The sequence below is a fragment of the Pseudopipra pipra genome, chromosome 17, assembly GCF_036250125.1.
Source record: "Pseudopipra pipra isolate bDixPip1 chromosome 17, bDixPip1.hap1, whole genome shotgun sequence".
Lineage (NCBI taxonomy): Eukaryota > Metazoa > Chordata > Aves > Passeriformes > Pipridae > Pseudopipra > Pseudopipra pipra.
This window is the reverse complement of record NC_087565.1, coordinates 13,034,113-13,061,211: the sequence shown is the minus strand read 5'-3', so window position 1 is coordinate 13,061,211 and position 27,099 is coordinate 13,034,113. Positions and strand designations below refer to the sequence as shown.

Below are 27,099 nucleotides of genomic sequence, written 5' to 3'. Positions count from 1 at the left end.
ATCGGGTGGCGGCGGGGGCGGGCCCGCAGCGGAGCCAAAGTTGCCTGGCGGCGGCGGAGCCGCTCGGCTGAGTCGGGATCTGCGGGGCGCGACCTGCGCACCGCGTCCGTCCCTCCGGCACCGCACCGAACCGTCCCTTCGGCACCGCATCCATCCCTCCGCTACTGCACCGCATCCATCTCTCCGGCACCGCATCCCTCCCTCCGGCACCACACCGCGTCCGTCCCCTCGGTACCACATCGTGTCCATCCCTCCGGCACCGCACCGCATCCATCCATCCCTCCGGCACTGCATCCGTTCCTCCGGCACCGCATCGCGTCCATCCCTTTGGTACCGCATCCATCCCTCCAGCACCGCACCACGTCCAGCCCTCCGGTACCGCACTGCATCCGCCCCTAGGGCACCGCACCGCGTCCGTCCCTACGGCACCGCACCGTATCCATCCCTACGGTACCGCGCCCTACGGCACCGCCGTGCCCCACGGTACCGCTCCGCACCGCACCCATCCCTACGGTACCGCCCCGCACCGTGCCCTGAGGTACCGCATCGCACCGCACCGCTCCCTACGGCAGCGCACCGTGCCCTACGGTGCCCCTCGGCAGCGCACCGCCCCCGTCCCTACGGTACCGCACCGCACCTCACGGTACCGCGCCGTGCCGTGCCCTCCGGTACCGCACCGTGCCCGGAGCCCGCAGCGCCCGCGCCCGGCGGGACCATGATGTCCTGTGCTGAGCTGCTGGCTGTGTGCCTGCTCTCCGCCGAGCGCGGCCCCGCGCCCCTCCGCCAGCCGCTCCCCATCTTCCACGACGTGAGTACCGCGGGCCGGCTCCCCGCCACCCCCCCGCGCCCCCCGGGCCGCCGTGCCTCCCCTCGGGGGTGGGTGTCAGGGGGAGACTCTTTCCCGCCCCTTCCCGGAGGAACCAGCCCGAAGGATACTCCAGCCTGGAGCTGCGCATCGAGGTGTGGAGTCGTGATGGCTTAAATAATGGTGTCGTGTCCTTCTGATGAATTATGGGCCTCCGGGCGGCTGGAAACAGCCCACGCCTCATCCAGAGCTGGCTGTCGTGACTCCCGGAGCGGAGCTGCGCGTGTCTGGCAGGAGGGTTCCGTGGAGCTGCTCGCAGCCGTGGGATCCAACAGGCAGAGCGCTGCCTGCTGCAGCCCCCGGGCGCAGCTCCTGTCCCTGCCCGCTCCCGACGCGCCGGGAGGTGTGGAGGAGGATGCTCCGTGCAGGTTGGGGGTCGGCCGGGCATCCCAGCAGCTGTGAGTGGCCGGGGGGAGTTAAGAGGCAGAGAGTGGCTGTCTGCATGTCCAGAGGTGCTGGCACAGTGCCTCCCGTCACACCGCGTCCCCTCCAGCCCGCTGTGCGCCTGGGAGGGGGAGCTGCATGCCCTGGGGCCAAGGCTGCATCCCTGGCCATCTCCCAGGGTGAGAGCCCACCTCTGGAGCACATCCGAGGTGCTCAGCCCTCCTGCCCCTGCCTGTCTGCTGTGACCTCGGTCGGGGGGACAGTGCCCAAATCTCCCCGATGGGCCACTAGCCCTTGCTGTTCCCATGTGTCCGACACCACTGCGGTCTAAATCCAACCCCGTGGAGCCAAGGAGATGTGTGAGTGGAGGTGCTGCCCCTGCCCAGCCGCAGGACCGAGGAGAAGAAAGCCAGCAGGGGTTAAGGATGAGGGTTGGTGGTGCCCCAGCACCTGCACAGCCCAGGTCAATGCCAGCTGTCATCCCCCAGCTGTCATCCCCCAGCTGTCATCCCCCAGCTGTCATCCCCCAGCTGTCATCCCCCAGCTGTCATCTCCATGTTGTCCCAATCCAGCCTCACCCCCATGTCCCAGTTCATCCCAGAGGAGGGGAACGATAGATCTCAGGCAGCACTTTAGGAATATGAGTGCCATGCCTGGTCTGGTCCAAGACCTCCTGGCATCTCCCTGGCGCCACTGGGAAGCACAGCTCCCTCTGTCAGGGTGGTGCTTGAAGCTTCCAGCTGGGAGTCAGGGCCTCTCTCCTGCCTGGGGGGATTTCGGGCTGGAAGGCTCTCCAGCCAGCATCATTACCACGCTAATTACTTGGCTGAGGGAAGATGGGCTGGAGGGGGTGGGTGATGACAGCTGTGTTCCAGCTCAGCTCCTCAGGGCACTCGCTCAGTCCCACATCTATCCCTCAGGGTGTCATCAAGGCAATTAAAATGGGAAATGTTAACAACTCTAGCAGCTGCTTTCCGGTTCTGACGGCTTCTCTTCCTCATCCCCGTGGCTTTCTTTGCTCCCACCTCAGCTCCAGAGCTTGGCAGGGCGAGTTTAATATCTCCACTTTTGGCTCTGGGTGGTTGGCTGGTGTCCAGCTGCCCCCCAGGCTTGTTGGGGTGAGCATCAACAAGGAAGGATGCCCAGCCTGCCTTCCCCGGCAGGACTGCCCACCACGGATTCCAGGTGGCAGCTGCTGCTTCCCCTGGGACCTGCCTGCAGATGGCCTGCCTTTGGGAGAGGTGAGGAGGAGGAGAAGGAGGAGAAGGAGGAGGAGGACTTTGCCCAAGACTCCTCGCCGCAGGCACGGTATAAACTGCAGAGCTGCCATCACTGCTGTTCCCCTGTGCAGCATCTCAAGCCTTGGGGAGGTCTGTCCCTCAGGCTGGTGCCCGGGGCTCCTCACTGCTCTCCCAGGACACGGGAGGCTCAGGAAGGACGCCGTTCCCCGGCAGTGCCTGGTGCAGCTGCCTTAGCCTGCACACGGTGTCACCGGGGTGACTGTCCCCTCCCCGGCAGTCACTGTGTCCCTGCCTGCCCGTCCAGCAGCCACCGTTGCTCCCAGCCCTGCAGGCAGGGAGAAGTCCTGTAATGTCCCTCCTTCCTGAGGTGTGTAGGGGGTTCATCTCCCACATAAATGCCGTTTCAGTTCTTCCATCAGGCACCGAGCAGGGCTGTGGCTGCTCGGACCCAAGCCCAGGAGCTGGGGGCCAAGGGAACATCGTGGGCTCCAGGCAGTGTCAGTCCAGGCTGCCAGTCCTTCCTGAGGCAAGTGAGGGATTGCCTGTAGGGCCTCTTCAGCAGTCAACACAGACCTGATCCCATTCCCAGCCTGGCTTTGCGTCACCTTTCCCTGGCTTTGTTCCAGGGCTGCTGCCCACAGGGGAAGCAGTGCTTACCTGCCATTGCTGAGCTCATGCCTGTGCCTGGGGAGGGGGCAGGATTTACCCTGCGGAGTGTGGAAGTGGCTCTGCACCGTTTGTGCTTGGCTAGAGTTGGATCCTGTGTCATGCACAGGATCCATTGGTGTTTTCCAACATGAGCAGCGCTCGCTGAGGCACCTCTGCAGCTGGGTCAGCCAGGGATGGGCTCATTGGTGATAGTGAGGAGCCCTGCCATTCCTGGGGGCCATGGAGCAAGTGTGGCCTTGCCTTGTGGGGCTCTCACAGCTCCCTGCTTTGTGCCATATTAAAATAAATCACTTCAAGCAGCCGATGCCATACATGCACTGGCAGTGCTTGTGTAACACATCACTCACCTGAGTGTGAGGGAGAAGCATCCACTCCGTCTGCTGAGGCTCCTGCTAAATCCAGGATGGGCTCATCCTGGATTAGAGACCTCCTCATCTCTATGGATTCCCCCCCAGAACCATGTTCTCCCTCATAGTCTGCACACAGACCCCTCTGAGCAAGGCCAGGAATGTTTGGCCTCACCTGAGTCTGCATTTGTTAAGTGCCTGGGTGACACTTGACTGTCTCTGGGATGAGCTAACTGGCCTCAGTGACATCTGGAGCCATGAGATGTCAATGCATGAGGCATGTGTCTCCCTGATGACACAGAGCCCTGCAGAATGAAGCTTTTCTCTTGATGGAAAGTGTCATTCCCATGGCAGGACATATGGGACCCACCGGTGCTGCCCCTGCAGCCAGGGAGCCCTGGAATGTGTGACCCTGCAGCTGGGAGACCCCACAAGGAACCCGTTAGCCTGGAGAAAATTTTGCTTTAAAATCCAGAGAAATCTCTTCTGTTTGGAAGCTGCAGGTTCCCATCTCAGCTCCAAAGTGCATCCAGCGAGTTCTGTGGGTTGCTCAGGGAGCGCCTGCCCTGCTTTCCTGCAAGGGAAGGCAGGAATAGCGGGATGGAATCCCAGAGGGATGGTTACCTAATGCTGGTCAGTCCAAGGCAGCCTCTGTTTCCTGCAGCAGCTCGGGTCAAGAGGAGCTCACTTTGTTCAGAGCATCCTCCAAGGAGGGGTCCCTGCTCCTGCAGGAGGTGTCCCTGCTCCTGGTTTCATGCAGGGAAGGACCAGGGAGCTCCCTGCTGGGACCAGCAGCAGAAAAGCCTCTTCCCAGTTACAAGCCAGTGGCTTAGGAATGAGCAGTGCAGGTTTTCCTGGGCAGCTCTACCTCAGAGCAGTTTTCCAGGGAGATTTTGGGGGCTGGATCTCAGAACACACATCAGAGCTGTTGGTGAGCAGCGCAGAAGGAAGGAGCCTGGGGCAGTGATGCGTCTGCCTGCTGCTCTGTGGGGATGTGTGGACAAGAATATAGAAGTCCTCTTTCTCCTTTTCCTGCCCTTTTTCATTCCTGATCTTTCTTCAGACCTGTGGATTTCTACATCACCCAGGATGATATAAAGGAAAGAGTTGCCACACACACAACTTTAAGTCGTTGGCTCCATTAGGCTGTGCTGGCCAAAACCTCGTAATGTTTGGTCTGAGAAGATGTTCCAAGGCTTTGGAAATGATGCCATTCCTCACTGGAGTCAGCCCCAGACCTTCAATAATCATTGGTGAAACAGATCCTGGCAGGGATGAGCAAACCCAGCTCCCTCCTGCGTCCTGGGCAGAAGCCTCGTGGTTGGGAACCCGCACTGAGGCCCTGAATTGAGGTCTCCAACTGTGCTCTGTGTCAGAATTAGTTACAGATTAATTGACTCATTAATAATTAATTGCAGCATGTGTGCCCATGGAGATGTTGCAGGCAGGACTGTTGTGAGGGGTGGTTTCGAAGCGCAGGGCAGGAGCTGCTCCTCGGTGCAGGCGGTCGGGGTGTTGGTGATGCCCTAAGTGCTTCCGTACAGAGTGGTTTTATACTTAATGTTCTTTCATTTAAAGGCTCTGAAAAATTAAACATCTGCCATCACAAGGGTGTAGCAAAGCCCTCTCTGCTTCGCCTCCCTCCGTGTTCTCTGAGAGACGCTCGCTGTGAGCGCCGGGCTCGCTCGGTCGCCGCAGCTGCGCCGAGGGCTCTGTGCATTAGAGGCAAGAGATGGGTTTAATCACTGGCAAAGGGCAATTTCCCGGAGCAGCCTGTGCAGTCCTGGCAGCAGGGGCTTCTCCATGGCCCCCTGGGCTCCAGGAGGTGGTTTTCCGTGGTGCTGAGTGCTGCCCAGCTCATCTGCCCTTCTCTCCCCACTGCCACGCTGAGCTCTGTTGTATTTTCTCTTGCAGATTTTCCGGCGAGCCGACAAGAACGGTGAGTGCTTTGTTCCTGCTGCTGCCTCCCCCTCCCTGCCTGGCTCTGGGTGAAGCAGTGTGGCTCGTTCCCACTGAGAGGTTTGGCTGAAAGAGTGAGGGAGGATAAGGGCAAGCAGCGCTCTGGCTGCAAGGAAAATGCTTTTCTGCTTTGCCTGGAGCAAGGGCCCTGGCCAGGGGCAGGGGAGTGGGCTCTGCCAGTTCACCATCCATGCACCACGCAGGACAGAGCCCTTTCCAAGCCCTTCTCCTGCCTGTGTGCTCATGATTTCTTCTCTGTGCTGCTGACAGCGACAAGGGGTGGCAAAGCAGCCCAGGCCCAGGGGCCATCAGGCTTCTGCTCCATCCCTTGTGGGATTGATTCAACCTCTGTGCTCAGTCCAGGGTTTTACAGGGGACTCTGTGTCTGGGTAACCCTGGAGCCTCTGGCATTTGGGCATTAGGCTCTGTTACCCAGTTTTTAATGCAGCACCAATAAACCAAGAGGTCCAAAATCTCAAGTTGTTTCTCAGAGCTCTCTTGAGCTCTTTTCCTTTGTGGTAGCTCCAGGAACCGCTTTTGTTGGAGATCAAAATGCAGCCCAGGAGCTGAAGTCCTCCACAGAGAGGAAGGGAAAAGCTCTAGAGTCAATGGAGAGATTTTCTTACCATAAAAACCTGTGCTGTTTGTAATGGACTCTCTCCTTGCACAGTCATCTAACAGAGTGCCTGCATGCATTTCTGAAACCACTGCAGTGGGCTCTTTGGGAAGGTGCTGAAATCCCCACCTGAAATTCCAGCAGCAGTGTCCCTGCTTGCCAACACTCCTGGGCTTTGGCTGGGATGGTGGGACATGCTTTCAGTGAGATATCTGCTCTAATTATCATGCACAACACTCCCAGCTGTCCCACATTCCCGGTGCAGCGGCTGCTGGGAGGACCTTGGGGCCTGGATGCTGCTTTGTGCCGATACATAATTACTCTCCCCCATTTATTTAAATGCAGATGACGGGAAGCTGTCATTCGAGGAGTTCAAGAACTATTTCGCTGACGGGATCCTGAGCTCGGAGGAGCTGTGGGAGTTGTTCAGTGGCATTGACAGGCGTCACTCAGAGTAAGTCCCGCGGTGGCACCGAGGAGACGAAGGAGAACATAAACCTGCCTGAGTGCAGATGGAGGACGTTTGGGGGTGGGTGTGATAAATAGTCAGGGTGAGATCAACCCACTTCTTGCAACACGCAGATGTTAAAACCCATTGGACACCGTTGGTGAAGAGGGGGGTCAGACATTTTGAGAACAGTCAGCAGATTTACTGTAGTTCCATAAAGCAAAGCAACCATCTAAGATGACATTACTGTAGTTTGAAAAATGCATTCCAGAAATACCCAGCTCGTGGAGCAGGTTGTGTGTCTGCAGGAGCGTGTGGTGGTGTGAGGACAAGGCACAGACTGTGCAGAGTTTGCCACTGCTGACACAGGGAACTGCTTTTCACTTACATAAGAGCTGCTTTCCAACACAAGTGGGCCTGGTGCATGGAACTGGGAATTTAGGCCAGCTGCTTTTAAAAAAAGAAACCCCCCAACGACCAGGAGAAGGAACTGTGTTTAGCCCTGGTCTGCTCTTGACTGGTGCTGTCCAGAGCAGTCTGTTGGGCTGGGCAAGGTTTCTCATCCCGGTGTTTTGGACACCAGTGTGGCCTCACTGGGATCCCTCTGCCCGGCTGTCTGCTATGGGTGAGTGTGTTCTGGCACTGGGAGAAACTGGGTGTTCATGAATTGCATGTCTGGGGTCTGTTCAAACACTGGGGTGCTGCTGGGGGAGAAGGGGCTGCAGCTTCCTCCTGGTCTTTGGCTCTGGCTGGTGCCACTTCCCCAGCTCCCCGGGAAGCACCTCCTGCACCTCTGACACCCTTGGCCAGGGCAGTATCTCCATCAGGGAGAGAAAACTTGAGCAGCCTGAGCTGCACACACTGGTCCCAGGGCTTCACAGGGAGCCAGGGCAGTGGCACAGAAGGCCCTTGTCACACTGAATTCCACCAAGCCACTGACAGAGGATACCCAGAGGTCCCCACATCATCCCCCTGGGGCTGGGGCAGTGGGGATGATGGACTCCTGATGATGGACTCCTGATGGTGTTGGAGTGGTGGGTTTATCTGATGCTCCCACTTTAGTGATGGGGCAGAGAAGTGGGCTGGTGTGGGTGGCTTTGGTGCTGCTTTCTTTGGAGCCTGGCTGCTCATTGCTGCCTGTCCTGCTGGTTGGGCTTGTGGATGTGGGCAGCAGGACATGTCTCCTGAAAATAGGTCTGTTTGGGCTGTGATCCCAGGAAGTTAGCAGTAAGCTGTTCCCTCTCCTCTGGGAATACTCCTTTCCTCTTGCTGCACTTTGGGGTGACCTTGGAGCCATCCCGTCCAGTACTGCTGGAAAACAGGGGGTGCAGCAAAGCCAGGAGACTTCACCGAGCCCTGATCTGAACAGGGGAGACCTCCTGGCTTCCCACTGCTTTCAGACTGGGCTTATCCCACGTGTCTGGAGCAGCTGAGCGGGGCCATGGCTGCAGTGGTGCTCCTGAGAGCTCCTCACCGTGAGGATGGTGCCGTAGCCATGGCAACGTGGCAGTTGCAGCATCGAGCTGGTGACATCTATTAGCGGGGCATGAGCCTCGGGTCTTTGTTCTCTTCCTGTCATAAAGAGCAGAAGGGACCCTCAGACAGAGCTGTTTCCAAATTCCTGCACTCGGTGGCTTCAAGCCAACGTAGGAGACACCATTTTTGGGATGTGTGGGGGGACTTGCTCCTCTCTGCAGCCTCTGGTGTCATGGAAAGGCTGTGCTGGTGCCCTGCTGTCCCCGTGCTGGGGGACTGGACAGCCCCTCTCCTCTGGGCTTGGCTTGCACTTGCAAAACTTAGTATTTCAGAGAGCTGGCTGAAATTTTCTGCCAGATTCAAGGGTTATTACCTGAGGTAATAAAGTACTAGAAAGCTGAAAAGCAGCTACAAGCTCTACAGACATACCTGGCATGCTTCTTTTGTGTCCTGTAGCTTTTGTGGCAATGGGAAGGTCTGACCCTTCATCCAGCTGGTGGATTTGGTGTTATGTTTGTCAGGTCTAGGCTGAAATTTGTGTTTCCTTGTCCATGTCAGCCTGACCTGAGGACAGACAGTAACAGAGACCTTTATATCCAGGCCTTTTCCATGTCTGGCACTGCCCAGAGCTGTCCTGACCTCCTCACCCATCTCTGTGAACCTGCAGCTGCTCTGGGCCCCAGAGGTGACATCTGGGAAGAGGAGAGAGTTCAGAGGTCTTCCACATTTACTTGTTCTCTTTCCAGAGAGCCCACAGCACCATGTTCTCCCCTCCTCCACTTCCCACCCACCTGGTGCTGAGGTGGGACGCTGTGATCTGTGAATCAGGCACCTCTGCAGGGTTCACTTCAGATTTTACCTTCCCACATGAGGCTTTTTTTGTTCTGCATTTCTGAAAATTGTCGCATTTTGGCTTAAAATATCTCCCTGCTTTAATTCTGTGACATTCAAGGGTTTATGTGGAAACCAAGTTCAGCTCTTGGTGGCAGTTTGGTGCAACACCTGGGGCCACTGTTTGGTTTAGCTCGTTGGGAAGCTCCACACCAGCCCTGGCAGTTGCACAGGAGGATTTATCCTCCTGGACAGCTGCATTTTCATCCACTGAAACGTCTGGGTGAGAAGGGACTAATGTTTTTGGAGGGCTGAGAGAGCTCCATAGCTGCAGAAGCATCTGGAGAGGTGTGGTTTGCTCTCTGCAGCCCAGCTGGGTGGGAGGAAGCAGATCCCAGGGTCTCATCAGGACAACTTAATGGAGAGTTGGTTACAAAGGGTTTTGGGCTGAAGGCTGTGGTGCTGCAGAGGTTGCTGCTCTTTGCAGGGCACTGTGAAACCTGCCAAGGGAAGTGCTGTGTGGACCTTACATGTCTTCCTGTCCTGCATCTGTTGGGGAAATTTGGAAAAATAAGGTCTGGAAAATCCTTCTTTCCATGAGGGTGTTCAGGAATTGGGTGCAGGCAGCCCAGAGCCTCTGATCTTGAGCCAGGAGTGAAAGAGGTGGCAGTGCTGACCTGGTGGCTCTTAAAGTGGAAATAACCTCAAGCCTGTGGTACTGTGGAAAAAAAGGGATTTAAATGAACTTCCCTCCCCTCTCTTTACTCAGAGCTGCAGCATCTGCCAGTCTCTGAGTGATGGAGAGTGACTGAAACACTCTGTGTTGCACTGAAAAGGTTTGGAAACCTGATCTGTGATGGCAGAGGGGGTTCCCAACATGATAAACGAGGAAAATAAAACAAAATCCTGTCTGCTTTTCAGCAGCTGATTGCTGTTTTCTTGCATAAATTCCAGGCACATTTTGACAAAATCCCAACAGCATAATGATGACAAGATCCTTCATCATCAGTTCAAGCTTAATTACAGTTAATCAGTGGTTTGAGCACAGTCAAAATACAGTTATGGGAGATGTGGAGAGTCTCAGGATGAGTGCTTTGGAGGCAGAGGATGGCTCTTCTCTTGGAGTGGGAGTGGGGATGGTAGAAAGGAGCAGGAAAAACCTGCTGCCCCCTGCAGCCCTGCAGGGTTTGATGTTCAGGGTCTTCCCATGAGCTCCTCCTGATTTCTGGGGTGAATTAGCTCTGGTAGCACGAAAGTGGCACCACCAGTCCTGTGCTTGGCTTGCTGTGCTCTGTCTTGCCCCTGGCTGTGCCCTGGGGGCTGCTGCAGGATGCAAAACGTGGGAAGAGATTCCCATGCAGGGTTGATGCTGGAGCAGGCTGCCTCAGGAAGGGAAGGGAGCAGATCCTCCCCTGGACAACTCCCAGGGGGCTGATTTTTGCCACAAGATCTCATTGACTGGTTCAGTGTTCAGCTGTTCAGTGCTTTAGTGATTGATTAGCCAGTGCTTATTTTTAAGCATCAAACAGAGAAGATAAAAAGAGTTATTAATAACCCCTGGCCTCTCCTTAGAAGCCACGAGGTGGGTGTTGGTTGCAGCTGTTTGTCACACCTCGCTGGAGCCGCGGTGGGAGCTGGGCAGTGGCTTGAGCTGGTGGCTCCTTCTTCCTGGTGGAACCATTCCCAGCCCCAGCTCCTCACTGGGGACAGATGCAAATGCCTGGGTAATGTGTGCATGAGGTGTTTCACTGGCTATTTTGTTATCCCATCTCCGTACATCCCCTCTGCAGTGATTTTTTTTAGCCCATCTCTGGCTTGGCTGGCTGCAGTCACTGCCCTGGGGCACAGGGCTGACAGGCTGTGCCCTGGGTGCTGCTGTGCCAAGGCTCCTGCAGCACTGCAGCAGCTCTGCAGGCTCCAGGCAGCCTTCAGGAGCGAGTGGGAAAATTAAGAAGGAGCAAAAAAACCGTTTTTCCAATGTAAATTGGTGCTTCAAACCTCAGTCACTCTGTCTGGCAGAGCTGGGATGGGGTCAGCAAAGTTTTAATGGAGTGCAGTGGGCAGAAGAAGGGGCTGTGGTTTTGCAGATTTATCTGGATTGTGTCTCGAGGGAAACACTGTTTTTTTAATCCACTTTAAAAAGCTGCCTGCAGTGCCAGGTCAGTGCCCTGCCTAAATCAGCTCCTGTGTGTTTAAAATAGCTGAGCCAAATCACAGCCTCACACTGCCCCTCTCTGCTGCTACAGAGGCACCTAATGCAGTTACCTGAGCAGAGGGGGCTGCAGTCCCACTGCCCTGGCTCTGCCATGGGTCACACCAAAGTATTTTCATGGTTTGAAGGACTGCCTGTTATTAAAGGACACTAAGTGGACCCCCAGAAGAAACAGGGAGACAGGAACCAGCCTTGGATACCCAGAGGAGAAGCTATAGGAAGATTTTGCTTGAATCATTTCACCTGTTCACATGGCATTTTGGACATTTCACACACTCTCCTCTCATTTTGCCCTGTGTCAGAGGGGGGACACTGTGTCAGCAGTGTCAGAGGGGGGACAGGATGATGTGGCCTTGGTTTCACATCCCCTGGTCAGCAGCACTGCAGCTGTCCTTGTGCTTGGAGCCCAGCAAACTCCAGGTATCACCAGTTCCTCCACGTGGGACAGCACTTAAACGATTGAAAAACACTTTGAAAACACTTAAACCCCTCTCTTTTGTGCTCTTTCCCACTTCCCCAATCAGGATTAAAAACGGTTGTAATCGTTTAGGGGATTTTGAGGCAGCACAATGCCTTGAGCAGAGGCTGATTTGAATAATTGACACCCTGGGACATGTCCCTGCAGGCTCTGGGTGATGCCAGATATATGAGCAGCTCTGTCTCTGGGGCTTTGCAGACCTGAGCAGATCTGACAGCATCATGCAAACCCTTGGTTCTGCTTGACATCCCTTCCCAAAAACCTGTGGCTGTTTCTGGGTGTCTCCTCCTCCCTCTCCACCCCAGCAGCACCTTTATCAGCCACAGGAGGGACATGCCCAAGCCCTGCAGGGGTGCCAGCGTGGATTCTGCAGTGCAGTGCCCTCTGTTAGTGAAAAGGGGTGAGGGTCTGGTCCCTGCTTCCAGGATTTTAGCTCAGATCCCTGCTTTACTGGCCTTCATGGCAGGAAGAACCCTCCTCACGGGCTGTGAAACCATCCATCCCCTGCCCTGGGAGTCTGCAGGCAGCTCCACATCACCTGGGCTCTGAAGGCAGGGAAGGGGAGGGGGTCTGGTACCAAGGGGCAGCCGTGGGGGAGGACCTGGGCGAGGTCAAGGGAAACACAAGGAGAGACCCCTGGCTTGGTGCTTCCCACTTTCGGGGGAAGAGGTTGGGTTGAAGAAGCAGCTGCTGGGCTCAGAAGTGGGGTTGCCAGCCCAGGGGTGTGGGGAGCCTCCATCCTGGCCCCATCCTGCTGTCACAGACACTTTCCCACCACACTCCAGCTCCAGGAGATGCTGGAGCAGCTTTGCTTGCTCTTTAAGCCCCCGAAACCCTGCCTGGGTGCTCTGAGCTGCTGGCTCTGAACTTGTGCAGCTTCTTATTTTTCTAATGTAGCTTCTGAAAATACATGCAATGAGCAGTAAGTCCCCTGGGACTCAAGACAAGCCCTCAAGACCCTGCTCATCATACCTGTTTCTCCCAGACCAGCCCTGTTATCTGACAAGAGCCTGTTTTTCTGTTTTTGCAGTAACGTGGACACAGAGAAGTTGTGTGGTAAGTCAAGGGGTATTCCTGCCCTGGAGGGCTCCCTCTCCTGAAGGTCTGTGGTGGGATTTGTGTGTGTCTGACCTAGGCAGGACTGGGCAGTCAGGTGGCATTGCCAGTCCCTGTGCCTGAAGCCCAGCTCTGAGGGTGTCTGTGCTTTTCCCAAGGGGATGGGGAAGGAATCTTCATCTCAGTCCAAGTGGGAGCATGACTGGAGAGAGGGGGGAATGTCCCCCTGCAGCAATGGGCTGTGTGTGGGAAGAAGGGGCAGGGCAGGCAGAGATGGAGGTGCTCAGGTACCTCACCATGGTCTTCTCTCCTGCTTCAGATTATTTCTCGGGATATCTCGGAGAATACAGGAATGTGCTGTCTGCCCTTGAAACCCTCAATGCTGCTGTGCTGGCTGCCATGGACAAAACCAAACTGGTAAGGAGGGGACCATGGGAGGGCAGCAGGGTGAAACAGAAGCTGTGGTGATCTTAGCTGCTTGCTTAGTGTTAAATGTGGGGTTTGGAGGCAGCAAATGTGGTACCTCCCAAATCCAGGGGGTGCCTGTGCGTGCTTGGTGAGTGCTGCAGCTGCACAGCCTGGAGGAGGGGGAGCCAAGACTGAGGAGGGGAAGGGTAAATCTAGTGCTTTTGTGCTCTGGAGACATTATCTTCCTCCTCATGGGGCTCTGGTAGTGGCTGTTCCAGCAGCTCCTTGCAGGGTCCTGCCTGCGGCCACTGTTTGTGGGGGCATCGCTGATAATCTGTGTTGAGTTCTGAGCCAAAACAAGGTGTTTTCCACAAAGCAGTGTGCTGAAAAATGGGGACTGCTCTGGAGGGACCCCAGCAGCCCGTGCTCTGCACAGCCTGTGCTCACAGCCACAAACCCCGGCACTGGACAGGGGCAGGGGCCGCTGCAGCAGCAGCAGCAGCACTGTCTGGGAACAGCCAGGCTACAGGGGCAGCTAGGAAAGGCTGCAATTCAGTGACTCCCAGCCTGATGCAGAGTTCATCCCTGCTGGGAATGCTCTCCCTCTCCCTGCAGCTTGTGCTGATGGGAAGCAGATTGGAGGCTGCTAATGAGGGCAAGCAGCCTCCTGCTCTGAGCCCCCTGCCCGTGTGTCAGAGGGCTGTGGTGCCCAGCTAAAGACAGCTGGGAAAAGCAGTGGCCATTGCTGGAAGGACCCTTCTCGGTGACCAGCAGCCCCCTTTGCCCCTGAAATGTATTAAATGTGCTTGGGGCTTATTCTGTGTTACCTCCTTGGGAAGGGCCAGCCCTTTCCTTCCCTTCAGTGCAGTGGGTTGATGCTTGGTTGGAAGGGAATGAAGGGCATCATCCATGTGAACACCGTCCACTGACGTGTTGATTTGCCAGAGAGGCAAAGGAGGATCTGTCCCACAGTCATCACAGTGATGTTTGTGCCTCTGTAGTGTCAGTCCTTCTCTCTGAGTTTTCCTCTGCCCAGACCCAGACTCGGCAGTGTCTCCCTGTACCTTGGGAAATTTCATGCCAGGAGAGGGAATCACTGGAAAATGCATTTTCTCTTTGGTTCAGCTGCCCTGCCCCCTTCAGAGTTATTAACTGCAAGTCCAGAGGGAGAGAAGGAATCCTCTCCAGAGAGCTATGCTTTATTTCAATTCTTCTCTGTTCTGGTTTTCTGTGTGTAATGAATGTGTATATTCATGTGTTTCTCCAAAGAACAGCACAGTCACTGTCTGCTTCACAGTATTGGTGTGATGCATTCATTCACTTCATAGTTTCTGGTGCCACTGGTGTTCCCTGGAAAGGAGAAGCAGGTTTTCCCTGTTGGAACAGATTTTTATGGACTCACTTTTCCACCCGTTTGGATCTGCCCAGAGCTGGGGCAGCCCAGTGTTCACAGCACTGCTCTCACCCAGGGGAGATCTGTGCTGATCAGGTGCTCTGAGCTCCTGAGTGCCCTGATGCAGACACTGACCATCCTGGGAATCATCTCCCTGCTCTCTCCTGGTCTGCTGGGCTCTGGTTTGGGGAGAAGGAAGGAAGGGACGATGCTCTGACCCTGTGGGCAGAGCTCTTGCAGAGCTGTGGGACACCTGCCATTCTAGAGGCTGCCAGAGATGATAAATGCTGCCTTCTTACCTGCTGTGACCTGAATATATTCCCAGATTTGTATTTCCAGAACTGGACTCGAGCTTGAGTTACTATGGGATGAGTGCCTTTATTCAGCTGGATTTTGGGCAGAACCCCCCTCTCTGTGAGCCAGGGGTGGGGACAGAGAACAGAGACTTCTCATGTTACACCTGCCCCTTGTTCCTGTTGATTCACTGCTGTGATACCCCGGGCTGAGGTCTGAGAGCCCCACTTGGGCAGAGAGACCACCCCATGGAAGAGCCAGGTGAATCATTCCCAGGGAGCTGCTTGTGCTGGAGCTGCAGCCATAGTGCTCTGAGGAGACTGGAAGAGACCTGCCTGCTCCAAAAACCCTCCCCACAGAGCTCTGCCTCCAGATCAGGGCTGTGCAGGCAGCAGATGTTCTTCCCAGGCTGTCTTTAAGAGGACTTCACATGACTCCTGAGCAGGCAGTGATGTCCAGACTGGCTGGAAGAAGGGGAAGGGGATTTCTGACTCGTTCTGGGTCTCACCAGCTGAGCCACAGCATCTCTTGCTCAGGGCATTATCCATCTCCAGTTTCTTACTGCTGCTGCCACAAGATTTCTCACCCCTGCATCCTCCAGGTACTTGCCCACAACTGTAAACAGCCTCATGTAAATAAAACCCTGCTTTACAACCAGGAAAAGTCTCAGAGATCCTGAGATGTCTCATTGGCACAAGAAACAGAGCCTGGGGGATGTGCTGGCCTTGCTTGGGCCATGCCAGGGCCATGAGCTGCAGCAAGGAAGGACATAAGGAAAGCAAAGCTTGGAGGGAGTATTCTGCAGCTCTGGATTTGGGAGCTGTGGTACCAAAAACCCTTTTAGTGTGGAGGATTCCCACCTCCGTGGGCCAGGATTCCTGGCATGGATCAATGTCCTGTCTCCACAGCTGTCCCCTGGCTGGCAGGCTCCTGGGTCTGCTGCCATGCCCCTTGTCAGCTGCAGGAGAAATGCTGGGATAAAGCAGGAGAAATGCAAGCTGGGTTTGTCCTTGCTGTGGGACTGCAGGACTCGGTGTGTGTGTGGGCAGTAAAGCTGCTCTTGGCCACTTTTATGTGCCTGCAGGTTGGCAGGAGGAAACCAAATCATTAGGGGTCCCCAAGCTTCCATCCTCCCTCACTGGGCTGGTAGAAGCATGGTAAAGAAAAGAGGGCTTTTCTCCAAATCCTGTAATTCCGACTTATGTTTGTAAAGTATAACTTGATGGCTGTGCTGTAGTGTGCTAATGACACCTTGTTTTGTGGCTGAACTTCACGTTTGCAATAGAATAGCAGCAGAGTAGGAAGTGAACTGTGGAAATACCTTGGGAAACAGCCTGATGTTTCCTACAGGGGGCCTGTATGCTAAAATCTTTCCATTCTCCAGTCTGCAAACACTGCAAACCAGCTCATAAATGCCTCTCCAAGCCAGGTGCTATTATTTGTCCTTTGGCAGGAACGTGACCACCTGTTCCATTCTGTCCTGAGCTTAACTATCATCGTAAGAAACTAATAAAACCTCTCAAAAGCAGCATTATAGCAGCTCCTGGCCACCTGGGGATTTTCATCTGGGTAAAGAGAGCTGAAATACCAGCCCATGACCAGAATTCCATGTCTCCTGCTTGCTGGGTTATTTCCTCTGTGACTCCTATCCATGGGGCTTCCCTGTGGGCAGAAAACGCTGTGCTTGGTGAGCCAGAGCACATTTTCATTGAACCTCTGTTTACAGAGGGTTTGACCCACGTGGGGCAGCTCCTGATGAGAGGATTTTGCTTGTTTGCCCCCAGATGAGGAGTGCAAGGAGGGCTGGGCAGCTGGCCTGAAGCAAAGGTGTGTTTTTCAGTTGATTCCCTCGCCTGGCATGACATTTTTCAAGCTGAATTTGGGTGAAGCAGCATTTGGGGCTCTCTGGAGGGCTGGTTATTTCCATCCTTCCCTCCAGCACGTTCCCCTGGGTGTGCTGTGTGTGACAGGGCGAGAGACAGGAGGCAGCTGCTCATCCTGTGCAGTGCTGATGTGTCCACGTGGGACCCTCCAGGGCCGAGTCCCCTCCAAGCACAGTGTGCCCCAGGCTGGCAGCTGGGTTTTGGGGGGTGGCATCTCAGGCTGATGCCTGTGCCTGTGTGTTTGGGGTGCAAGGACTGCCCTGGGGGAGCTGTGGGGCTCGGGGCAGGCCCAAGGTGCCCCCCACAGCTGTGATGTCAGTGGGAGCAGTGCCTGCTCCTGCTGTAAAACTCCATCCACCCACATCATCCAGGAAGGACACGAGGCTTGGGCCCCCTCAGGGTGAAAGCTGAGAGCATGGAGGGTGCTGGAAGGTTTGCTTGGTGCTTCTCCCTGCACCTGGCCCTTGGAAGGGGTGTGATGTGCTGGGGGAGAAGCATCCAAACCCCATGTAAGGTGAAGATCCATAGGCCAAGTCTGGGGGGGTGCTGGGAAGGGCACCTTGGAGGTGGGAACACACCTCTTTCACCTGTGGAGTCTGTGGAGGCTGCTTGCTGGTGGAAGTGCCCTCTGTGCTGCCAGGGAGGTGACAGTATTTGGATTTGGATGCTCCTGGAGTGACACAGACTGTGCCAGGCCATGTGGGGGGTGAATAATGGATCCTCTGTGCTCCTCTTCACCTGGTTTCTCAGGTGTGTCCTGGGGAGATTGGAGTGTTGGTTGTTCCCTCATAAGCAGGGAATGTGTGTCTGGGCTGGCAGGAGCTGGGCAAGCACAGATAAGTGGTGCTGTCAGGGATTTTGGTTCCTGCCCCCCTTGGGAGTGGAAGGGCTGGGCAGGGGTCCCCAGCCCTGTGCTCTCCATTGCTGGGGCTGTGGGGAAGGAAGTCTTGTGGGATCAGGTGGGATGCTTGGCTGGGGAGAGCCCGGAGATGCAGAGCTGGAGCTCAGCTTCCCATGGCTGCATCGTGTCGGCTCCACTGCCATCCTCTTCCTCTGGCAGGAAAATGGGATTCATTTTCCAGCAGGGATGAAAACCCCCCTGGCTGCTCTGCCTACCGTGGTGCTGGGGCGTGGCTGGGGCCTTCCTTTGCCACCTCCAGCACGAGCCCAGGGCAGTGCTCAGAGGATGAGTATCCTCTCCACTTTCTCCACTTACCTTCCCATCCCAGCCAGCCATGGCTGTGCCCAGTTGGATGCAGCTCCTGGACTAGGCTGGTGGCTTGGCTGTGGCACAGAACAACCAGAAAACCACGAGGGGCTCAAGGCCTTCCCCACTCTTCCCCTCCTTTGGCACCAGCAATGGAAGGGTTATGTCCACATGCTTCTGTACAGAGCTTCTGGAATTCCAGATCCTCAGTGTGTTGGAGAGAAACACAGTAGGAATCGGAAATATTTGACCCGAGTAATGTGGTGGCATTGCTGGACATTCTTTTGGACATGGCTCATGGAGCTCGGGGGGGTGAAGGCAGCCTGGCTCTGGGGCTGTGCCTTGGGGTCACATGAGGACACCACAGGGAAGGCAGAGGGGATGCTGGTCTGTCTCCTCGTCTTGTCAAGGAGAGGGGTTGACCTCTCCTGGTGGATGCTTCTGTGGAGCAACCAGCCCTCCTGCATCATGTGGAGACTCCTTCCCACTGCAGTCCCGCCTGTCCCTTGAGGAGCTGGAATGGGTCTGGCTGTAGGGAAGGGAGCTGCTGTGACAGCTGGGCTGTGCTCCCCAGCTGCTCCCCCCTGCAACTTCCAATCCTTTTCTAATCATCTGCTGAGCTGAGTCAGTTCACTGAAGCAGCAGCAAAGCCAGGTGAGGAAATGCCTGTTCAGGGAGCTAAATCAGCTCCCTGAAGCACCAAATGACCTTTATGCCAAAACTACAAGGAGCGAGTTCAGTTCCCTGGTTTTCAGCTCATCTCCATACCCAGCCCTGAGCTGCTTCAGTGCTGGGATCTGGAACTGCCTGCTGTAGTAAAGTGGCTGCAGTGCAGGCACCATGTGGACCTTCCCCTCCTTGGCTCCTTCCTCCCATCCCTGTGGCTCCCCACAGACCTCAGGGGTCCTGCTGTGCTGACAGCTGGAGCAGCCTTGTTCCCTGTGCTGGCAGCTCCACTTCCGTTAGGAAAGGACAGCTTTGCTGCCATGGATGGGCACGGAAATACCCCAGAGTGTCAATGAGAAGCAGTTTGTTCCTTTTGGAGCGCTTTAATTGACTTTGCACCCCTGTAGCAGCGTGGGAGCTGCCCTCGGTCACTGCTGCCGCAGCTCTGCCCGGAGCAAGGTGGTATTTTGGAGTCCCTCCTCCTGTAGCTCGACGGTGGGATGGCTGCCATCTATCTACTGGAATTTGGTGTGCACATACTCAGCTCCATGCTCCTGGTACTCGCCCTTTGTCATCCACGCGCGCTGGAAGGACGTGAGAGACGCTGCCATGGAGCCCCCCAGCCAGGCCGCCGTGCCCCTCTCCGGGCTCGCCAGGACATCGATCTGGATGCCTGTGCCTTGGGAAAGGAGGTTCAACCCTAAGCACATCCTCTCTGGGAAGCCAGGAAACATGGAGGAGCCACCTGAGAGCACGATGTTGCCCAGCACGTCCCTCCTGGCGTGGTCGGGCACCGTCTGGAGGCTCTGCCAGGCCAGCTGGTGCAGCCCGGGGCAGCCGTGCTGGAGCAGCTTGGGCTGGAAGAGCGGCTCCGGGCAGCAGAACCGCTCCTTGCCCAGGGTTATCCAGCGCCCATCTGGCGTCTGGAATCGGGCTGGATGATGGCAACCTTGGTCCTGGAGGTCCCTTTCATAGTCCAGGGAGACGTAGCAGCACTGCTTCTTCAGCTGGGACAGCGTCTTCCTGGTCAGGGCGTGCAGTGCCGCGGGCTGGTTGGGGCTCTCCAGCAGCAGCTGGTGCAGGTGGCTGGAGAGGAGCTCCCCGGCCACCCCCAGGCGCTGGGTGCCCTTCCTCAGGGTCTGGCCCAGGCAGACGGTGGTGACGTGGGACACTCCCGCCCCGGCCTCCACGGCCAGCCCGGTGACTCTGCCGTGGGCGCAGAGGGACAGGAACCCGGTGTTGGCCATGTGCAGGGCTGGCACCCCGAAGCTCTCGAAAAGCACCTCGGCTGCCTTCACCCTGTCGGTGGCAGGGCAGGACGGGGACTCAGCCAGGAGCACCGGGTGTTCCTCTGGCGGAACTCTGAGGCTGCAGGAGAAGAGGTGGCCCCACAGGCTTTTCATGCCATCCCAATCCTCAACGATGCCGTGCTGGAGCGGGCAGGACCTGGCTGCTGCCGCGAAGCCTTCCGTGCTTCCCGTGGCAGTGGGATGCTGCTGGCTGTCCCTCCTGGGGCCTGCACTGCAGGGGTGCAGCAGCACAGTCCTTAGAACAAACTGGGGCTGCCTCTGCCCTGCAAAGCCACCCCGGGTGAAGCTGCTGCCACTGTCGATGATGACTGCAGGCTTCAGCATGGCTGGCACTCCGGAGGGATGCCGGGGAGGGAGGAAGAGCCTGCAGCGGGACAAGAGGGGTCTCGTGAAGCCAAACCAGGCCCAAGTACCTGCTCTACAAGGGAGAGCAGCTCAGCCCCACTGCAGGACAGCAGTGCCTGCTCTAGAAGTGTCTGGGTACGTGTCTCAGCCTTTCCTTCTGTTTCCTCACTCCATGTCTCGCTGAGTATCCCTCCTTGGGTACCTTGTCTCCCTCCCTGGGGGCCTGGAGATTTTCTGGCAGTGCAAGGACAGAATTTCAGGTGGTTTTAAGGAAGCAAGGGAAAACTGGACAGGAGATTCGAGTGGTTGGACCGAATCCAGGGCTGTATCCAAAGGAGTGTGCCCAGGAGGTCAAAGGAGGTGATTCTCCCCTGGTGCTTGCTCTGCAGCTCTGATCCAGAAGGACAGTGGTGGGGAATGGGCACACAGACCCATATTCCTCCTGGACACCCCTCCAGTGCCAGGGGGCAGGTGGGCTGGGGCTCACAGGGGCTGTCACTCACTTGTACTCAACGAGTGACATGGGGAAGGTCTGTGGGGTGACCCTGAACACCAGCACGTGTCAGACATTCATCACGGAACCTCCCATGGGAGCAGAGGGGCTTGGCGGTGTCTTCCCAGGGAGAGAGGGCATGAAGCCAGCCCCTATCCTGGCCTGCCAGTGGTGAGGGATCCCTGGAAGGGGCTTCCTGTACCTGGGGGATCGCCGTGGGGTCCCAGCCTTGTCCCAAGAGCCCTGGTGCGAGCAGAGCCGTGTGTGAACGGGTGAGCACCAGGGATGTTCTGCCAGCCCTGGAACCCTCCCTGAAGCTGGGGACAGTCCCTTTACCTTGTGGCTTGTGTCCATCTGCTCTCCTCCACGGCTCCCGGAGCTGAGAGTGCTGGGGCCAGGGCTGAGACTGCTGGGGCCAGGACTGAGGGTCCTTTGGCTGGAGTGCAGATGGAACCGTGACTGTGTTCCCTGTTGTGATCTCACAGGCAGTTGCCCAGAGGGTTCTTCTGCCCTATAGTGTCACTTTTTTTCTGAAATAACTAAACATTTGATTGACATCCACCTCTTTGAGTTTATTTAAGGGCCAACCCCTTCCAGGTGTGGCTCTGCTCTCCCCACATGGAGTCAGAGGTGCCTGACAGATCCTCTCCTCCTCCCCACAGAGGTATGAGACCTCCTCGAAGATAGAGCAGTTCCTGACCCGATTCCTGCTGCGGGAAACCATGCACCAGCTGCAGTCCCTGCAGACATCCCTGGAGTGTGCTGTGGACACCGTGGAGGAGCAGGCGGGACGGGAGAGGTAATGGGGTGGGACGTGCTGGTCCTTCCCAGCCCCGCCCGTGTGAGTGCAGGATGGGGCAGGGGCTCCCCGGGAGGGACATCCCAGAGCAGGATCTGCCCTTTCCAAGCCTGCCGTGAAGCTGATCCCTCTGGGAATGACTTCAGCCCCTTGTTCTGCATTTTTTCCTTCCAGAAAGGACATAAAAAAACCTGAGACTTCAGTTGGCCTGAGGTCGGGGAGACGGTGTGGGCGCAGAGGACAGAAAAACATCTGTCTGTCTCCAACAGACCCCTATTCTGGGATGCTGACAACAGGTACCTGCAGCCTGGTGTCCCTGGTGCCCCTGGTGTCCCTGGGGTTGGTCTGTGCCCCCCTGGAACCTGGAATGGGTGTGGGATCAGCACAGAATCAATAAGGTTGGAAAAGACCTCTATGATCGAGTCCAACCATTATCCCAGCACTGTCAAGGCCACCATTAAACCATGTCCCCAAGTACCACATCTACAGCATCACTGGGCAGCTCTGGGATGGAGCCTGGAGCATCTCACCAAGATGCCAGCTTCTGTGGGGTGTTGTATCCCTTGGGCAGTAGGAGAAGTTTCAGCAGAAATATCAGAGTTTTGGTTTAGATCAGAAGTTTTTAGAAGATCTGTGGTTTTCTGGGAGTTGAGCAAGGTTTTGCAATGACAAAATTGAGGGTTTTTTGGTGACATCTCCGTGCCCTTTGCCGTGCAGGTGTTTGTGTCGAGGACAACAGCCAGTGGATGGCTCAGATCAACAGGCTCCAGCAGCTCATCGAGAAGCTGGAATGCAAGGTGTGTGGTTGGTCAAGGAGAGCTGCTGGGGGCTGCCCCACACCTTGGCACAGCCAGGTCGGTGCTGGGACCTCTCCCTGTGCCAGCACCCCCCCTATTCGGTCCTGGCATCGTCACAGAGCTCCACCCACTCACCAGGCCCAGACTTGCAGTCTCCAGAGCCACCCTTCTCTCAGCTCTGCTGACCCTCCCATGGTCCTGCTGATCTGACAAGTCAGTCAGGACCCACCAACCCCACAGGTCATATGCCTGTCCTTCCCCAAGTACCCCAGGAACATCCCCTGTCCCCTGAGCTGGGCTGTGGGTTCCCAGGTTTGCCTTGTTGCAGTAACTCTGATTTTCCTCGTGGTGTTGAATGCAGAGCCCACGCCTGGAGCCGCTGAAGGAGGAATCCATGTGCAAAGGACAAGATGCAGTAAGTCCCTGTCCTGCTGCTCCTTGTTTGCAGGTAACTCAAAATGTGCACAGATCCCCCCTCCCACAGCTCCTGTGCCCCGAGACTGGCTGAGCTCTGCCTGTGGGCTGATGAGGAGTCTGCAGCCTGGTGATGGAGCAGGGTGGGATTCAGGGCTGTGAGCTGGGTGTGGGACCATGCCCAGGACAAATGCAGCTCCCTCAGGCCCCTGAAAGCCCTGGGCAGTGCCCACAGCCAGCCCAGAGGAAGGTGATGCTCTGCTTGTGAGTGCCCAAATCCCCCAGGTGTGCTCCATGCACAGCCCAGGTGGAGGGATCCCCAGAGTCCTTTCTGCTGTGGGAAGGACACTGGGAACTGCAGGAGGACCCCACCACCAGGGGATGGAGCATCTCCTGTTGGTGCAGTCCTCGGTGTAAAGGTGACCTACCCAGGTGGGAAGAAGCCACTTCATGTCACCATTGTCCCCAGCACTGTGGTGCCAGTCCCACTGTGGTGCTGTGCTTGCTTGGTACGGCTGTATCCCGCAGCAGGGTGGGAGCAGGGAGGGCAGGATGGGACAGGCCAGTCCCTGATGCCCTTCTGTCCCTTGGCAGCACATCCTGGTGGCCAAGAGGCAGATCTCAGTGGCCACGAGCAGCATCGAGGAGTTCCGGCAGGCGTTCCGCTCCTACACCGAGGGCACCGCCGGGCACAGCAGCTGCCTGCAGTAAGTGGGGGGGTCTGTGGGGTGGTTTGTGGGGTGGCTCCCCCAGAAATGGAGGTTTTAATATGGCACCTTTAGGGGGGACAAAAGGGGTTTTGTGGAGTGTTTCGTGTGCTGGTCGGTGCAAGGGTGGGTTCAGCACGCAGGGGTTGGACCTTGCAGAGAGGGTGAGTGTGTCAGGGCCGCAGCACTGTCCCTGCCTGCAGTACTGTCCCAGCTCCTGCTGCAGGTATTCCCAGTAAGAACCAGTGTCTGGGAAGGAGGGGGTGGGTTTTATGCCAGCAGGAATGGCACGTGCGTGTAAGTGAGTGCATGAACTCCTCCAGCACTGAAGGACTCGAAAGCAATGGAAAGGTCAAGGGCAGAGTGTTGATTTATGGACGGTGTATGTGGGAAGCAGCTGTGAGCACCTGAAGCTGACCCTGCGTGAGGCCAAGGCTGCCCCCAGCACTGCTCCAGGGCTCTGCCTGCAGGGACACATCACTGCCAGCCTGTCCCTGAGATGCCACAGCTGCTCCCTGAGCGGCAGTTCCCTTCTCCCGTGGGAGATTTCAAGCCGCTTTCAGCAGGGAATGTTCATACTGTTCCCATTTAAAGCGTCGTTTTTCAGCTCTTCAGTTTCAGCAGCATAAATGCACGTTTTCAGTCCAAACAAAAGGAAGATGCTCGTTGTGACACATGTGATGGGGAGAATGGGAGTTCTTTTCTATGGAATTGATGGGCTTTTTTGTCATGAGAGCTATTTGTGGAGACAACAGGGTGGCGTGTCACGGGCAGGCTCTCCATGTGAGTGGAAAGCTGGAGCCAAGCCCAGGGAGACTCCACAGTCCTGGTTCACTCCAGGGAATTGCAAAGCCCATCGTGGCCCCTCAGGGGGATGCAACCTCAGAGCTGCTGGGGGAGTTGTTTGCTGTCCCCCCAGAGCTTGGCCCCCTCCAGCAGCCCTTGGCAGCAGCTGGAGGAAAGGCTCATCCTCAGCTGGAATTGCTGCTGCTGCAGCCGAGTGCAGCTGGTTCCCTCAGCCCTGCACCCCAAGTCTTGTGCTCTCACCCCCCTCCTGCTGCCCCCCATCTTCCCAAAGGCTGGAGGCCCAGTCTGTTCCTGTGGCAGGAGGGAGTGTGGGGAGCATCACGGGGGCGATGGCATCGCTCTGGGAGCAGCAGGCTGTGGGTTCATGCTGTGAGCTCAGCTCCTGCCCTTGTGCCTCAGTTTCTCTCCATGTGAATGGTGACACCTCCTCCAAAGGGCTGGAAGGATGAGCTGTGCCAGTGCTGGGGATATGTGGAAATAATAAAACACTGACAGTGCTGATTCCTGAGCAGCACTGAAGACCAGTTTAAAAGCCTTAAAGCTCCTCTGCCGCCTGGACACAGGAGCTGTGAGGCAGGATTTGGGTTTGGAATCCCCTGGAGCTGTTTGCTCCAGCAGCCACAAACTGGATGCATCCAAACTGTGCTTTGGAGGCCTTGTGGGGAGACTGATGTGCCTGGGCTGGTGGGGCACACGTGGCTGTGCCAGCGCCCGGCCCCAGCTCAGGTTCACTCCTGTCCCCACAGTGTCTCTGCCTGCAAGCTGACAGACGAGGCCTGCTTCATCCTGTACGAGTTCTGGCAGGACGTGACCTCGTGGAGAAGGTGGGAGCTCTCCGTGGGCAGGGCTGGGGCCGGAGGCTGGGGGGGGCTCAAAGGGGTTTCCTCTCAGGGCTCCCCCTCCTTGCCCAGCCTGTCCTGCTGCTGGCACTGCTCACAGCTGTGAACTGCTGCTCAGAACACCCTCGTGTGCACCCCGGGGCTGTTGGCAGCATAAGAGTGTGCCTGGTGCAGCAGCAGCCCTGTCCCCATGCGTGGACAGGGATCCTGGCACCAGAGGCTGCACCCCCTGCACCCCTCTGACCCTGCTCCCTGTTTTACAGCCACTTGCAGTCCAGCTGCAGCAAGACTTTCCAGCAGTCCATCATCAGCTTGCTGGAGTCCCCGGAGCTGCTGACCACCATGCTCTTCCCAGGTGAGGGGGTCCCCCAGTGCCACGCTGTGCCCCGGCTGTGCTGCAGAGGGCAGGAGCAGTGCAGGAACAGGCACAGGGACTCCCTCCAGAGCAGAAGATTGGTTTGGGGTGATCTAAATCGGGTTTTTCAAGCCAGGGTGAGACCCACTGTCCCCGGCAGGTTTGGCTGTGTGAGCTGGTGGTGCTGCAGGGTCTGTCCCCTGCCCAGGGATGCTCTTCGGCCAGGACAGCCAAGCAGCAGGGGCACTTCCCAGGTAGCAGATAAGCTGGGCCCTGCCTCAAATACACCTGGTGCCTTGTTTTGGTTTTCACCTGAGCCCTGAACCTGTTCTGCAAAGCTCTGGTGCTCTTGGGTCAGTCCCAGTGGCTGCATCCAGGCTCAGCCCAGTGCTGAGAGAGGGGAGAGGCCAACACAGGGAATGTGCACATTCCTGTGGTACCAATAGAAATGTGACCAGATGTGGGAACTGGGGTCCACATTAAGCCCCAGTTTACTTTCAGGGATCACATTCAGGTCTTGTGTAAAATAACATAAAACATGGATTAATTTGGACTGAACCCTCTGCTGCCAGCACTGCTCCTGACCTGCCAGTCCCACTGCCCACATTCCCAGTGCTCTCCTGCAGAAGCTGCCACAGCTCAAGGGGGATCACCCACCCCCAGGCCATCCCATGGCTGCGCTCCCTGCCCTGGGAGGGGGGGCGGGTGCTTTAGGGCCAGGTGCCAGGGACCTGCAGGGCCAGGACCCCCATGCCTGCCACCCTACATCCCTCTCCTGTTTAACACTGCCCTCACATCCCTGACCCCTCTTCCTCTCTCCCCAGCTTCCTGGTGGATCATGAACAACAACTGACCCAGGCAGACACCTCAGGACACCATCAGCATGCGGGAGGACACGGAGCCCTCGGCACAGCCCTCGCCTTCCCTCATGTTCCTCCTCTCCCTGTCCCTCACCCCCTCCTGCTGCCCAGCAGGGCTGCCTGCCTTTGGCCCTGCCAGTGTTTCACCCCTGCTATTTTCCTGTTAATTTACTTATTTATTTCCACCCCAAGACAGTCTCTGAGCTGCCTGGCGAGAGCGGAGCACTCCCTGAGTGCTGGGGGGAGCTGTGTTTGGGGGTGACACCCTGGCCCTTGGGGGACCACTGGTCTGGTTGCTGTGTCCCCTCAGCCCCTCTTGCACTCCAGCTCCTCTTCCTCCCGGTTCTAAGGGCTGCCCAAGGCTCCATGGGGTGTTGGGATGGGCAAGGGGACATGGCTGGGGCCAGCTGTGACATCCCTGTGCCCTGCCCACCAGAGCCACCCTGGGCCAGCAGCACCTCTGCCCAGGGAGCCAGGTGGCCTCATATGGATTGTGAATAAGTGTTTTATAGGGAAAAAAGTATTTAATGAACTATTTCTGGCAAGGTGTGCCTGATCAGGCCCTGGCACACTGGCAGCCTGTGCAGCCACTGCAGTGGCCTTGAAACTGGCCTTGTGTCCCCCAGCTGTGCCCAAGGCTGTGCCCATCCCCAGCACACCCTGCTCCTCAGGGAGACAGCATGGATCCAGCCCCAGCACATCCCAGTCCCTGGGGAGGCCAGAGTGGCTCCAGTCCCAGCATATCCCAGTCCCTGGGGAGGCCAGAGTGGCTCCAGTCCCAGCATATCCCAGTCCCTGGGGAGGCCAGAGTGGCTCCAGTCCCAGCATATCCCAGTCCCTGGGGAGGCCAGAGTGGATCCAGTCCCAGCACGTCCCTGGGAAGGCCAGTGTGGCTCTGTCTCTGTTGCTTCATGAGTTCACATAAACAGGCATTAGCACC

General features: G+C 56.9%; 2 protein-coding genes across 2 annotated transcripts; one reads left to right on the top strand and one right to left on the bottom strand.

Annotated features, from left to right (window-relative positions):
- The first annotated feature begins 35 nt into the window (after window positions 1-35).
- NECAB3 (N-terminal EF-hand calcium binding protein 3) lies at window positions 36-26,350 on the top strand. Its single transcript, XM_064674311.1, has 13 exons — window positions 36-808; window positions 5,421-5,445; window positions 6,427-6,535; window positions 12,557-12,582; window positions 12,902-12,999; window positions 21,244-21,380; window positions 21,555-21,676; window positions 22,098-22,177; window positions 22,539-22,592; window positions 23,186-23,298; window positions 24,852-24,929; window positions 25,208-25,299; window positions 26,124-26,350. The coding sequence occupies exons 1-13, from the start codon at window positions 716-718 to the stop codon at window positions 26,150-26,152; spliced, it is 1,056 nt and encodes a 351-aa protein (XP_064530381.1). The 5' UTR covers window positions 36-715; the 3' UTR covers window positions 26,153-26,350.
- ACTL10 (actin like 10) lies at window positions 18,797-21,048 on the bottom strand. The gene is made up of 2 exons (XM_064674319.1): window positions 20,918-21,048; window positions 18,797-20,107 (listed from the first exon to the last, which is right to left on the bottom strand). The coding sequence occupies exon 2, from the start codon at window positions 20,065-20,067 to the stop codon at window positions 18,949-18,951; it is 1,119 nt and encodes a 372-aa protein (XP_064530389.1). The 5' UTR covers window positions 20,068-20,107; window positions 20,918-21,048; the 3' UTR covers window positions 18,797-18,948.
- Window positions 26,351-27,099: the final 749 nt, after the last annotated feature.